The 13,593-nt window shown below is 35.2% G+C and overlaps 1 protein-coding gene across 2 annotated transcripts; it reads left to right on the forward strand.

The window, feature by feature from the left end:
• The first annotated feature begins 1,012 nt into the window (after positions 1-1,012).
• Positions 1,013-6,838, forward strand: Prl8a9 (prolactin family 8, subfamily A, member 9). Of its 2 annotated transcripts, none has more exons than NM_134385.2 (6): positions 1,013-1,078; positions 2,401-2,579; positions 3,244-3,282; positions 4,088-4,195; positions 5,154-5,333; positions 6,361-6,838. In NM_134385.2, exons 1-6 carry the CDS (start codon positions 1,048-1,050, stop codon positions 6,547-6,549), a joined length of 726 nt encoding a protein of 241 aa, NP_599212.1. In that variant the 5' UTR covers positions 1,013-1,047; the 3' UTR covers positions 6,550-6,838. The 2 variants fall into 2 exon arrangements, with proteins under 2 accessions (NP_599212.1, XP_087445860.1); XM_087589734.1 differs by having other exon boundaries at positions 1,019-1,078; positions 2,404-2,579; positions 6,361-6,697.
• The last annotated feature ends 6,755 nt before the right edge of the window (positions 6,839-13,593 follow it).

Genomic DNA, 13,593 nt, shown 5'->3' on the forward strand with positions numbered 1-13,593 from the left:
CCATGCTTGTTGAATTAAATCTCTGAGATGTGGATTAAAGTAGATCAGAATTTATTTCTCAAGAGATATTGTCCAGCCAGGCTTCTGCAATTCATCACACCATTCTTCTAGTGGTATCACCATTTAAATGAATATTAGACATAAAATATTTGCCAAAGCTTTTTGGCATCAAGTACTCTATTTCAATAATATGAGGGAATTTTGTTGGCATTAAGTTAGAAGATCCATCAATGTTGACTATCTGGGAGCCACTACAGAGTTGGCGTTTGAAGAATTCTCACCAGTGCTAATACTAGAAACATGTAAACTGTGCTCATTAGGATGATCATGACACAATTGTAACTGGTACACTTAACAAACTTCTGACAGAATAAAGAGCTATTTCGAGAAAAAACCCTTATATTTGTTATTTTAAAGGAATGCCAATAATTTTTGAGAGATTATACTTCCTAGAGAGAAGTTAATGGAGGCTTTGTGTTAAATTTTTCTGATTCATTTCAGACTGACTTCTAAATACCTAATTTAATCATGCAGATTACTATAATTGTCAGCTTAGTTCATAGAGAAACAGTCTTCAGGGTAAATTCATAACACTATGGATAACTTACTAATGCTTTGGCATGGTGGTCAAATATTCAATAAAGAATTGCTCTCTTTCCATAAAGATTAGAAAAAAGATAAAACAAAGAATGTAAGATCCTAAGGAAGGGAAAATCATCATGAGAACCAATTTCCTCATGGTCTGATATGATCATCTGTCATCAGGCAGCTGAGAATGACTTTAGAGATTCCAGAAATAATTTACACAAGAAGCAACATGTGGGAATTAGCAAAGAGAAACCACCCAGACCCATGTAATAATTAAACAGTTAACATTCCCTGGGGTTAGAAAGACATTTTTCACAAATGACTGTTTCTGTACATGACTTCTTCCTGTCACATAGCTATGCATGCCTTGGAGTTATCTTCTAGAATATATAGGAACAGGAAACTAACTGAATTTATGACTCCAGTGAAGCAGAAATTCTGCTTAGGGTCTCCTCAGTGATGGAGCTGCCATTGAGTCAAGCTCAGTTCTGTAAGTAAACCCCCACTTTTTGTCTCAGCAAAACTATCCAATACAGTGGTTCTGTGAGTTTGTTCTAATGAGATTCTTTCTTTGGAATCTTTGCTGTTATACCTGGTTTGAAGAGATGTTTATTCATTAATTATCCGGAGAAAAATTCAGCATAGACTTCATATCATCTTTTAAAATTATTTTTCTTGAAAGAAATTGTGCAAGGGGACAAGAGACAATTGGATTAATAATTCTCATCATCCTTCAACTTGTGACATATACTAGTGTTCAAAGAAAGTCTGAGGTACCTTCTGTCTTGAAGAGAGAGAAGGAGGAAAATGTTACTTTATCAGATGAGTAAAACTGATAGGAATTATTAAGCAACTTCCAATGCATAAAATACCTTCCAGAACAAAGAATACATTTCAAATTGACAATGATTTCCAGTTTTCAAAACTGGTGTAAAATCAGGGGATCTAATTAATCTTATCTCAAGGCAGAAGAAACAAAATTATGATTGTGAGTAAAAAGTACTGATGGTTGGTGTTCTGACTTCTGCCTTAGCCAATAATAAGCCATCAGAAAAATGATTTGATCATGTACACCTTTTCCATTATAAATATATTCAGATTACATTAAGAGAATCTAATCTACTGACAATATTATTAGGCAGATAACTTTTTAAGAGACTTATCTGATGTTTTTAATGAAAAATTCTCTGGTGGAGATTTATTATAAGTTATTAGTTCTAAGCTGACATTATATATTGGACAATATCTCTTATTGTTGTTAGTAATCATTACGGTTTTATTTATTGACAAATGTTGAGAGAAAACAAAAAGATAAACTGTGATATTGCTGTCCCATCAATATCCAAAACACTGATATCAAGCATGAAGTTTAAAAATTACGTATTCTGCAGGAATTTGGTAACAGAAAATTAGCTTAAACTCTAAATACACTAAACTACCTAAAATGACTTAAAATACAAGTACAGAACTACTTTTAAGTTAAAACATTTCTAAAATTCAGAAGCATTTCTGAAACAATACAAAAAACATGAAAACACTTGCTTCTCAAACTATTATTCAGAAAATTTTGATTACATCCCTAAGCACTTAGTGTGATTTTATATGACATTCCAGGTATTGAATACCAATACAGGCTGAAAAACAAAACAAAACAAAACAAAACAAAGCAGAAAAACAAACAAACAAACAAAAAAACCAACCAAACAAAAAACCTAAAAAAATATCGTAGGCCAGATACTACTTTCCTGAATCAATTGGACCTAGGAAAACTCAGGTTAATATATCATCTCTAAGTTTTTTTTTTCTATGTAGCAGGCACATTCCTGATGCTTGCAGTTTCAAACATGCTGCTGTGGGAGAAAGTTTCATCCATTCCTGCATGTCTTGCGGAAGAGGGTGGCTGCTGGAACCCCATTGTGGAAACATTTAACAGTGCCATGCAGCGAGGTGAAACCCTCCGTAATCTTGCTGACCAATTATATACAGAGCTTGTAAGTACCTCAACCTTTATACTAATCAGGACTCAAATATCAGAAAATACAATTTCATAGGTAAAAGATGCCTCAACTAGTGAAACAGGGACAGAGCCAATTGAAAAGTGTCATGAAGTTTTATAGAATCTAATATTATTAATATATATTCTTTATTAAAAATAAAAACAACTAATCTACAGTAGAAACTTTTAAAATGTGACTTTGGAAAAAACACTTATTTTCCATTTTGCATTCAGACTCATGAATTTCCATTGGTCATGGTCATTTAGCTCACTACAAATACATACTTGTACCTGTACGTAGTTGCTCATTACAGTGAAGTATATATTTGTAACAGAGATAGAGTTAAACATGTGAGGAGGCAAAAAGGGTAAAAAATAAAGAAATAAAGAATAAAAATCAAGCATGAAGCCCATTAATACTAAAAATTTTGGTTTAAAGATTTTTAGTGATAAGAGTTTGTCCACTATTATAACAGGAGTAGAAATGTATCCATTCCTTTCATGGTAATTGTAATTTCTTAAGGTCAGAAAAAGGGAATTATGGGAGCAGGCAAACTTTAATTATATGGTCATCAAAAGGTTGTTTCTCTGTTTGTAATAAACATGTGGTCATAATTTTATTGATTAGATGTTATTTTTCTCCCTTTAAAATGACTCAGTATCACAATCAATTCTCATCTGAACAATTTTTGGCTCTTGTAAGTACCTCACTTATTTTCAGCTACTTTCCAATAATAGTCTCATGTCAATGATAAGACTTTAGATGAGACAGACAACCTGACAGCTTTTAAACTTCTTAACCCTCACAATTATTTATTAACCTTTCATGAATAAGGTAACTATTTGAAATAAATAAGATATTCTAAAGTGGATATTTAAGTAAATTAAATATTTCATTAACCATACAAAGACTAATCTAATACATGGTATTAATTAATACTTTTATATTTTGTTGATGTTGAATTAACATAGAATTTACTGTAAAATTTTGTGAAACAAAAAACACAATTTCATTCTAAAACCATTATAAACGTGCACAGCTATATTCTTTAATGTTAAATTAATAAATTTATAATTTTGTTGTTGGGTAAGGAATATCATTACCTATTGACAGAAAATAGGAAGATTGATAAATATGCTGAATAGCTTTATGCTAAAATGCTAAACAATGGTGATAAGTAAATCACTTAGTTCTTCAAAAGTTACTCCTTTCAGCGTCTGCCTTCCATAGAGTAGCTTTTGAAAGTAAAGAAGAACAAAGAGTAAGAGAGGAAGCAGTTAAATATCCAAAAGTTAATAAAAAGCCAAGTTAAAATGCAAGTACAATGAACAGACTACAGAATTTTATGACAGGCAATTTCTTAATTTTTACTATCTGTACTTTATGAACTACATATTGTTAAAATTTACAAATCCTCTAAAATGCATTAATATTCTGATCATGAAGTTATCTATTATTTCCAAACTCTGCTTTTTTTGTTTGTTTGTTTGTTTTATTTGCAGAACTCAAAACTGATTAGGAGGGATAAGACTGCTGTCAGAGCTGGAACATACTGCCATTCGACTCTCTCAAACTCCCCAGATGGGGAAACTAAGCATGCAGATGTTGAAGTGAGTTTTCTTCATTTGTTTTTCACTGAACTCGAGAAGCAATACATTGAGTTTGTGGTACTTTCAGTTATTACGCACATTGTGATAGATACAATAATCATATATGCACAGAAAATGAAGATAAAATATAGAAAATAATCACAATATAGTATTGATAAATTATACATAAAATAAAATAATGACAGTATAGCAATGCTTAATTACATTATTGAGAGAATGGTATTTTAGGAATGATTTGCCATTGAAATTATACTTAGAGTTATTTTAAGGATTTTTCATTAAATTGGTTCTCTATGTTATTATACCCATACCTCCATCAGTGATAACAACATGACTGTATATATTTTTTGTTGCTAGTGTGTTCTGGAGAGTGGATTTCTAGGTTCTGAACATTGCCCCCCTTCTTGATTTTCAATTCTGTCCTGGTTCTATTTCTATTTTTTACCTATCACTTTATACTTTGGATGCAACAATGTTCAAATTCATGATGAGAAAGTCTGTACATCATATCAGTTCTATTTTAGGAGGTGATATAGTTCTTCCCCTATATATGGTCCACATGAATCTCTTATTGAAAATGATTTTAGCCATTTTCCCCTGCCTCTATTCATCATGAGTCAAACCATATTTGTTTCTATTGAATACCAGGAAGACCTGTTTTACAAATTGATAACCAAATAATAAACTTCTTGCTAGAAAGGAAGCTCTTCAAATTGCATAAGGTGAAGAAAATATGATGACCTAACCTCAGGAAAATGCTATGTGACAAGCCTTACAATTTGTTTTACTTTGTAGAAAATACACCAGTTGTTTAAATGTTACACTTCCAAACAATGTAACTTCTTTACATGTGTCTTATACACATAGTAAAAGTGTGTTTCTGTTCAGCTTCTTTACACTAAGGTTACAGGTAACAAACATGATATACTTAATTAAATGGTTCTATTCTCTTTCTCAGACCGAAAAATATTTAAAAATGTTGATCAATTTTGTGGGTGCCTGGATCAGCCCTCTATACCATCTAGTGATTGAACTGAGTGCCATGCAAGATGTCCCTGAAACTATCCTCTCAAAAGCCAAAGATATTGAAGAGAACAAAAGAGAACTCCTGGATGACCTTAAGTGGATACTCACTAAGGTGAGAATTTCCCATTAGTTATTCTCATTCTTAAAACAAGTTGAATGTCTAAATCAACAACAAGAACAACAACAACAACAACAACAACAACAACAACAACAACAACAACAACAACAACAACAACAGAATTTGGAAATATGTCATCTTTCCAGAATGAAACATAAATATCTCGTCTTGTTCACAATCTTCCTATAAAACAGTGTTTCTCAACCTGAGGGTCATGAGGCCTCTGGGGGACAAATGAAAGTTTTACAGGTATCATATAACAGATATCTGCATATCAGATATTCATATTACAATTACTGAAATTTGGAAAATTACAGTTATTAAGCAAAAATGAAAATAATTTTATAGTTGGGGTTCACCACAGCATGAAGAACTACATTAAAGGGTCACAATAAAAGTAAGTTTCAGAACCACTGAATACGTTGTGGGCATCTCCATCCTTTTCAGATGCTTCTCATCTCTTCCCTCCCTGGTGACCCAAGTAAAACATAGCTGTTTCTCTTAGGCACTTAGAGGATACCTTTATTGGTTGGATGAAAAGAGCTGTGGTCTTTGATCACAGGAATCTCTTGAGTCTGCATATTAAATCACCATCTGATCCTTATCACATGTGAGATTTTCATACATGGACCTCATCAAGGTTGGGTTTAGTATGATAGTAAGTAGTACATATCAGCTTCTGTGAAATACATATGAAAGGACATGTAATAATTTCCTGAGTGAGTAACTGATATGAGTTCTTTCATTGGCCCAGAATCAAATAGTGATTTTCTACATTTCCTCTGCTTCAGAAAAGGCATACTTCAGAAAAGGCATGATTAGTTATATATTAGAAAAATGCATATGAGTCTTTTCCACAAATACTAGAAGTATGACTGTTTGAGAGTCTCTTGGTTTAGATATATGAAAATCCAGAAATTTGATAAAAGCAGCACATTTCTGAATGTATTTCTCTGAGCACAGGAGAAAGGAACACTAACAATATAAGCAACAAGTAACTGATTATCATTTTGATTTTTAGGTCTATCCTACAGCAGAGATGAAGGAAGAATTCCCCAGCTGGGAACACCTTTCTTTCTTAAAATCAAGTAACAAAGATTCTAAATTTTTGGCAATGTTTAACCTTTCCAAATGCATATACAATGAAACATACTACATTCTATTTTATCTTAGAACACTGAAGTGTCACATAACTGGAAAAGATTGCTAAGTCTACACTGTCTGCTTTGGAAATGTTATTGAGTTGACCATTGCTGAGAAGTTTCTTTTAATTGTATATCTTTTGAATCCATGTGTGAGTATAGTGGGTTTCTTTTTAAAAAATAAAAGCATTCTCTTTAGAAATTTCAAATTTTAAAGGCCTCTTCATCTTTTATTCATTGAATAGAATATATATCAAGGAAAGCATGTGGCCCCAATCAAATATATCACAAACAATAGATGTTAATTTTGCAAATAAAGTTAAAATTTACTTCAATAAAGTCACAATTTATTTCACAGAAAAGTGATGAGTCAAGTTATTAATATCAAAGGGTAAAACTTACTAATTCACATATCTGGATCAGAAATATAATTTTTTATGCTTCATGAAATTGAGAATGTCCTTAGGAAATCATAAAAATGAAAGCATAGCCAATCCAATATAATTGAAATCTGATTCCACAGCCTCAAGAGGACTTAAGGGAAGGACATAAGACTGAACATGATAAAGATACACTGAATTCATTCCTGAAATTTCCAATGTGCTTATTTTGAAAAAAAATGCTTTTAGAATGTAAATATCAGTTAGGTCATTTGATCTTTGACAAAGGAGCGAAAACCATGCAGTGGAAAAAGGATAGCATTTTCAACAAATGGTGCTGTTTCAACAGGAGATCAGAATGATGAAGAATGCAAATCAATCTATCCTTATCTCCCTGTACAAGGTTCAAAACCAAGTAGATCAAGGACATCCAAATAAAACCAAATGCACTCAAATTAATAGGAGAGAAAGTAGGGAAGACCCTCAAACACATGGGCACTGAGGAAAATTTCATGAATAGAACACCAATGGCTTATGCTCTACGATTAAGATAAAGATTCAACAAATGGAACTTCATAAAATTGCAAAGCTTCTCTAAAACAAAAGACACTGTCATTAGAACAAAACAGCAACCAACAGATGGGAAAAGTACCTTGAGTGACTTTAACCAAGCAAGTAAAAGATGTCTACAACAAGAACTTCAAGCCTCTGAAGAAAGAAATTGAAGAAGACCTCAGAAGATGGAAAGATCTCCCATGCTCATGGATTGACAGGATTAATACAGTAAAAATGGCCATTTTACCAAAAGCAATCTACAGATTCAATGCAATCCCCATCAAAATACCAATCCAATTCTTCAAAGAGTTAGACAGAAAAACTTACAAATTCATCTGGAATAACAAAAACCCAGGATAGCTAAAACTATCCTCAACAATAAAAGGACTTCAGGGGGAATCACTATCCCTGAACTCAAGCAGTATTACAGAGCAATAGTGATAAAAACTGCATGGTATTGGTACAGAGACAGACAGATAGACCAATGGAATAGAATTGGAGACCCAGAAATGAACCCACACACCAATGGTCACTTGATTTTTGACAAAGGAGCCAAAACCATCCAATGGAAAAAAAGATAGCATTTTCAGCAAATGGTGCTGGTTCAACTGGAGGTCAACTTTTAGAAGAATGCAGATTGATCTATGCTTATCAACCTGTACAAAGCTTAAGTCCAAGTGGATCAAGGACCTCCACATCAAACCAGATACACTCAAACTAATAGAAGAAACAGTGGGGAAGCAACTCGAACACAGGTCACTGGAGAAAATTTCCTGAATAAAACACCAATGGCTTATGCTCTAAGATCAAGAATCGACAAATGGGATCTCATAAAACTGCAAAGCTTCTGTAAAGCAAAGGACGCTGTAGTTAGGACAAAACGGCAACCAACAGATTGCGAAAAGATCTTTACCAATCCTACAACAGATAGAGGCTTTTTATCCAAAATATACAAAGAACTCAAGCAGTTGGACCGCAGGGAGTCAAATAACCCTATTAAAAAAATGGAGGTCAGAGCTAAACAAAGAATTCACAGCTGAGGAATGTCTAATGGCTGAGAAACACCTAAAGAAATGTTCAACACCTTTAGTCATAAGGGAAATGCAAATCAAAACAACCCTGAGATTTCACCTCACACCAGTGAGAATGGCTAAGATCAAAAATTCAGGTGACAGAAAATGTTGGCGAGGATGTGGACAAAGAGGAACACTCCTCCATTGTTGGTGGGATTGCAGACTGGCACAACCATTCTGGAAATCAGTCTGAAGGTTCCTCAGAAAATTGGACATTGAACTACCTGAGGACCCAGCTATACCTCTCTTGGACATATACCCAAAAGATGCCCCAACATATAAGAAAGACACGTGCTCCACTATGTTCATCGCAGCCTTATTTATAATAGCCAGAAGCTGGAAAGGACCCAGATGCCCTTCAACAGAGGAATGGATACAGAAAATGTGGTACATCTACACAATGGAATATTACTCAGCTATCAAAATCAATGACTTTATGAAATTCATAGGCAAATGGATTGATCTGGAAAATATCATCCTGAGTGACGTAACCCAATCACAGAAGAACACACATGGTATGCACTCATTGATAAGTGGCTATTAGCCCAAATGCTTGAATTGCCCTAGATGCACAGAACACATGAAACTCAAGACAGATGATCAAAATGCGAATGCTTCACTCCTTCTTTAGAAGGGGAACAAGAATACCCTTGGCAGGAAATAGGGAGGCAAAGATTAAAACAGAGGCAGAAGGAAGACCCATTCAGAGCCTGTCCCACATGTGGCCCATACATATACAGCCATTAGACAAGATGGATGAAGCAAAGAAGAGCAGGCCAACAGACAACGGATGTAGATCCCTCCTGAGAGACACAGCAAGAATACAGCAAATTCATAGGCGAATGCCAGCAGCAAACAACTGAACTGAGAACGGGATCCCCATTGAAGGAATCTGAGAAAGGACTGAAAGAGCTTGAAGGGTTTCTAGACCCCATATGAACAACAATGCCAACCAACCAGAGCTTCCAGGGACTAAGCCACTACCCAAAGACTATACATGGACTGACCCTGGGCTCCAACCTCATAGGTAGCAATGAATGGCCTAGTAAGAGCACCAGTGGAAGGGGAAGCCCTGGGTCCTTCCAAGACTGAACCCCGAGTGAACATAAGTGTTGGGGGGAGGGCAGTAATGGGGGGAGGATGGGGAGGGGAACACCCATATCGAGGGGGAGGGGGAGGGATTAGGAGGATGTTTGCCCGGAAACTGGGAAAGGGAATAACATTCGAAATGTAAATAGATACCCAAGTTAATAATAATATAAAAATTCTATAAATATCTCTTAAATCCAGTTGTTTCAAAACTTCTGTAAGTTTTCTGTGTCTCTGTTTAGTTTCTGTTTCCATTATCTGTCCATTCAAGGAGGGACGTGTTGAAGTCTCCCACTAATTTTGTATAAGGTGTAATGTGTGCTTTTAGCTTTAGTAAGGATTCCTTTATGAATGTAGATGCCCTTGCATTCGGAACATAGATATTCAGGATTGATAGTTCATATTGATAGATTTTTCGTTTGATGAATATGAAGAGTCCTTCCTCATCTTTTTGACAACTTTTGGTTGATAGTCAATTTTATTCAATTTTAGAATGGCTACTCCTGCTTGTTTCTTGGGATCATTTGCTTGGAAAATTATTTTCCAGCCTTTGACTTTGAGGTAGTGTCTGTCTTTTTACAGAGGTGTGTTTCCTGTATGCAGCAAAATGCCGGGTTCTCTTTATGTATCCAATATATTTGTTTATGCCTTTTTATTGGGAAATTGAATCCATTGAGGTTTAGAGATATTCGCGGAAAATGGTTGTTGTTTCTTATTTTTTGTTGTTGTTGTCGTTAGAAGAACTATGTTTGTGTGGCTATTGTTTTTTGGGTTGGTTGAAATTAGATTACCTTGCTTTTTCTATGGTGTAGTTTCCCTCCTTTTGCTGGAGTATTCAATCAACTATCCATTGTGGTCTCAAGTTTGTGAAAAGATTTTGTATAAATTATGTTTTGTCATGGAATATATTGGTTTCTCTATCTATGTTAATGAGAGTATTGGTGGATATAGAAGCATGGGCTACCATTTGTCTTGTCTTAGGGTATGTATAACATCTGTACAGGATGTTCTGCCTTTCATAATCGCTGGTGAGAAGTCTGGTATAATTCTGATAATTCTGCCTTTACATGCTACTTGTTCTTTTTCCCTTACTGATTTTAGTATTCTTTTATTGTTTATGAATTTGTTATTTTGATTATTATGAGAAGTGAGGAATTTCTTTTCTTGTCCAACCCTTTGGAGTTCTGTAGGCTTCTTTTATGTTTATGGGCATCTCCTTCTTTAGGTTAGGGAAGTTTTGTTCTATCTTTTTTTTATTTTTAATTTTAATTTTAATTTTATTTTTTACTTATTTGATTTACATTCCAACTACCGTCCCCTCCCAGTCACTCCATGCCACAGTCCTTCCCCCATCCCAAAACTTTTAACATTCACAGCTACTACAATAATTTTATTGAGACTAGATTCTAAGTAGTCATGTAAAAGGTCAGACCAAAAGTCAATTCTCTTCTATGCTGTTTGAAGTTTTATCTGCACTTGTTCTATAATTTTATTGGAGGTATTTAGTCTCCCTTTAAGTTGTGAGTCTTCATTGTTTTCTATACCCATTACCCTTAGGTTTGATCTATCATTGTGTCCTGGACTTCCTGAATGTTTTGGGTTAGGAGCTTTTTGCATTTTCAGTTTCTTTGATAGTTATGACAATGTTTTCTATTGTATCTTCAGCTCCTGAGATTTTCTTTTCTATCTCTTCAATTCTTTTGGTAATGCTTGCATTTGTGATTCCTGATCTATTGCCTAGGTTTTCTGTTACCAGGTTGTCACCCTTTCTGATTTCTTTATTGTTTCTCTTTACATTTTTAGATACTTAGTGGTTTTGTTCAATTCCTTTATCTGTTGTATTTTTCTATAATTCTTTTTATGGGGGGTTTTAAAACATTATTCTTTATTTCTCTGATTAGAGAATAGAAGATAAGGAATAGAAATTTCCCCAGGCTTCTAGAACTGGTAATGTTAAAATTTTGTGGCTGCTTTGAAATACATGCTCTCTCTCTTTTGTGTCTTTCAGATTCTAAGGAACATAGTCAATAGTGGAATATTAACAACAAATTCTTTTTTTCCATTTTTACTAAATTGGGTATTTTTTATTTACATTTCAAATGTTATTTCCTTTCCCGGTTTCCAGGCCAACATCCCCATAACCTCTGCTCTTCTATATGGGTGTTCCCATCCCCATCCTCCCCCCATTCCGCCCTCCCCCAAAGAATCACATTCACTGGGGGTTCAGTCTTGGCAGGACCAAGGGCTTCCTCTTCCACTGATGCTCTTACTAGGCTATTCATTGCTACCTATGAGGTTGGAGCCCAGTGTCAGTCCATGTATAGTCTTTGGGTAGTGGCTTAGTACCTGGAAGCTATGGTTGGTTGGCAATGTTGTTCATATGGGGTTTCAAGCCCCTTCAAGCTCTTTTAGTCCTTTCTAAGATTCCTTCAATGGGCGTCCCATTCACAGTCCAGTGGTTTAATGATGGCATTCGCCTATGTATTTGCTGTATTCTGGCTGTGTCTCTCAGGAGAGATCTACATCCATTTCCTGTTGGCCTGCACTTCTTTGCTTCATCCATCTTATCTAGTTTGGTGGCTGTATATGAAAGGATCACATGTGGGGCAGGTTCTGAATGGTTGTTCCTTCTGCCTCTCTTCTAAACTTTGCCTCCCTATTCCCTCCTAAGGGTATTCCTGTTCCCCTTTTAAAGAAGGAGTGAGGCATTCGCATTTTGGGCATCTTTCTTGAGTTTCATGAGTTCTGTGCATCTAGGGTATTTCAAGCATTTGGGCTAATATCCACTTATCAGTGAGTACATACCATGTGTGATCTTCTGTGATTGGGTTACCTCACTCAGGATGATATTTTCCAGATCCATCCATTTGCCTATGAATTTCATAAAATCATTGATTTTGATAGCTGTATGATATTCCTTCGTGTAGATGTACAACATTTTCTGTATCCATTTTTCTACTGAAGGGAATCTGGGTTTTTTCCAGCTCCTGGCTATTATAAACAAGGCTGCTATGAACATAGTGGAGCATGTATCTTTGTTATATGTTGGGTCATATTTTGGGTATATGCCCAAGAGTATTATAGCAGCATCCTCAGGTAGATCAATGTCCAATTTTCTGAGGAACCTCCAGACTGATTTCCAGAATGGTTGCACCAGCCTGCAATCCCACAAAAATGGAGGGGTGTTCCTCTTTTTCCACATGCTCACCAGCATTTTCTGTCACTTGAGTTTTTGATCTTAACCATTCTCACTGGTGTGAGGTGGAATTTCAGGGTTGTTTTGATTTGCATTTCCCTTATGACTAAAGATGTTGAACATTTCTTTAGGTGTTTCTCCGCCATTTGGCATTCCTCAGCTGTGAATTCTTTGTTTAGCTCTGCACTCCATTTTTAAAGGGTTATTTGTCTCCCTGCAGTCTAACTTCTTGAGTTCTTTGTATATTTTGGATATCAGGCCTCTATCTGTTGTAGGATTGGTAAAGATCTTTTCCCAATCTGTTGGTTGCTGTTTAGTCCTAACAACAGTGTCCTTTGCCTTACAGAAGCTTTGCATTTTTTTCAGGTCCCATTTGTCGATTCTTGATCTTAAAGCATAAGCCATTGGTGTTTTGCTCAGGAAATTTTCTCCAATGCCCATGTGTTCGAGATTCATCCCCACATTTTCTTCTATTAGTTTGAATGTACCTGGTTTGGTGTGGAGATCCTTGATCCACTTGGACTTAAGCTTTGTACAGGGTTATGAGAATGGATCAATCTGCATTCTTCTACATGATGACCTCCAACCGGCATCATTTGCTGAAAGTGCTATCTTTTTTCCATTGGATGGTTTCAGCTCCTTTGTCAAAAATCAATTGACCATAGGTGTGTGGGTTCATTTCTGGGTCTGCAATTCTATTTCACTGATCTATCTGTCTGTCTCTGTACCAACACTATACATTTTTTATCATTATTGCTCTGTAATACTGCTTGAGTTCATGGATAGTGATTCCCCCGGAAATCCTTTTATTGCTGAGGA

The sequence above is a fragment of the Rattus norvegicus genome, chromosome 17, assembly GCF_021556685.1.
Source record: "Rattus norvegicus strain SHRSP/BbbUtx chromosome 17, alternate assembly SHRSP_T2T, whole genome shotgun sequence".
In the NCBI taxonomy this organism is placed as follows: Eukaryota; Metazoa; Chordata; class Mammalia; order Rodentia; family Muridae; genus Rattus; species Rattus norvegicus.

Excerpts from the sequence above, each read along its gene's own strand:
- Prl8a9 (NM_134385.2), top strand. The coding sequence starts at position 1,048 with ATGGAGCTGCCATTGAGTCAAGCTCAGTTCT. Across the intron at positions 2,580-3,243 it reads ACCAATTATATACAGAGCTT|TATCACAATCAATTCTCATC; the intron begins GTAAGTACCTCA and ends AAAATGACTCAG. Across the intron at positions 5,334-6,360 it reads TTAAGTGGATACTCACTAAG|GTCTATCCTACAGCAGAGAT; the intron begins GTGAGAATTTCC and ends TTTGATTTTTAG.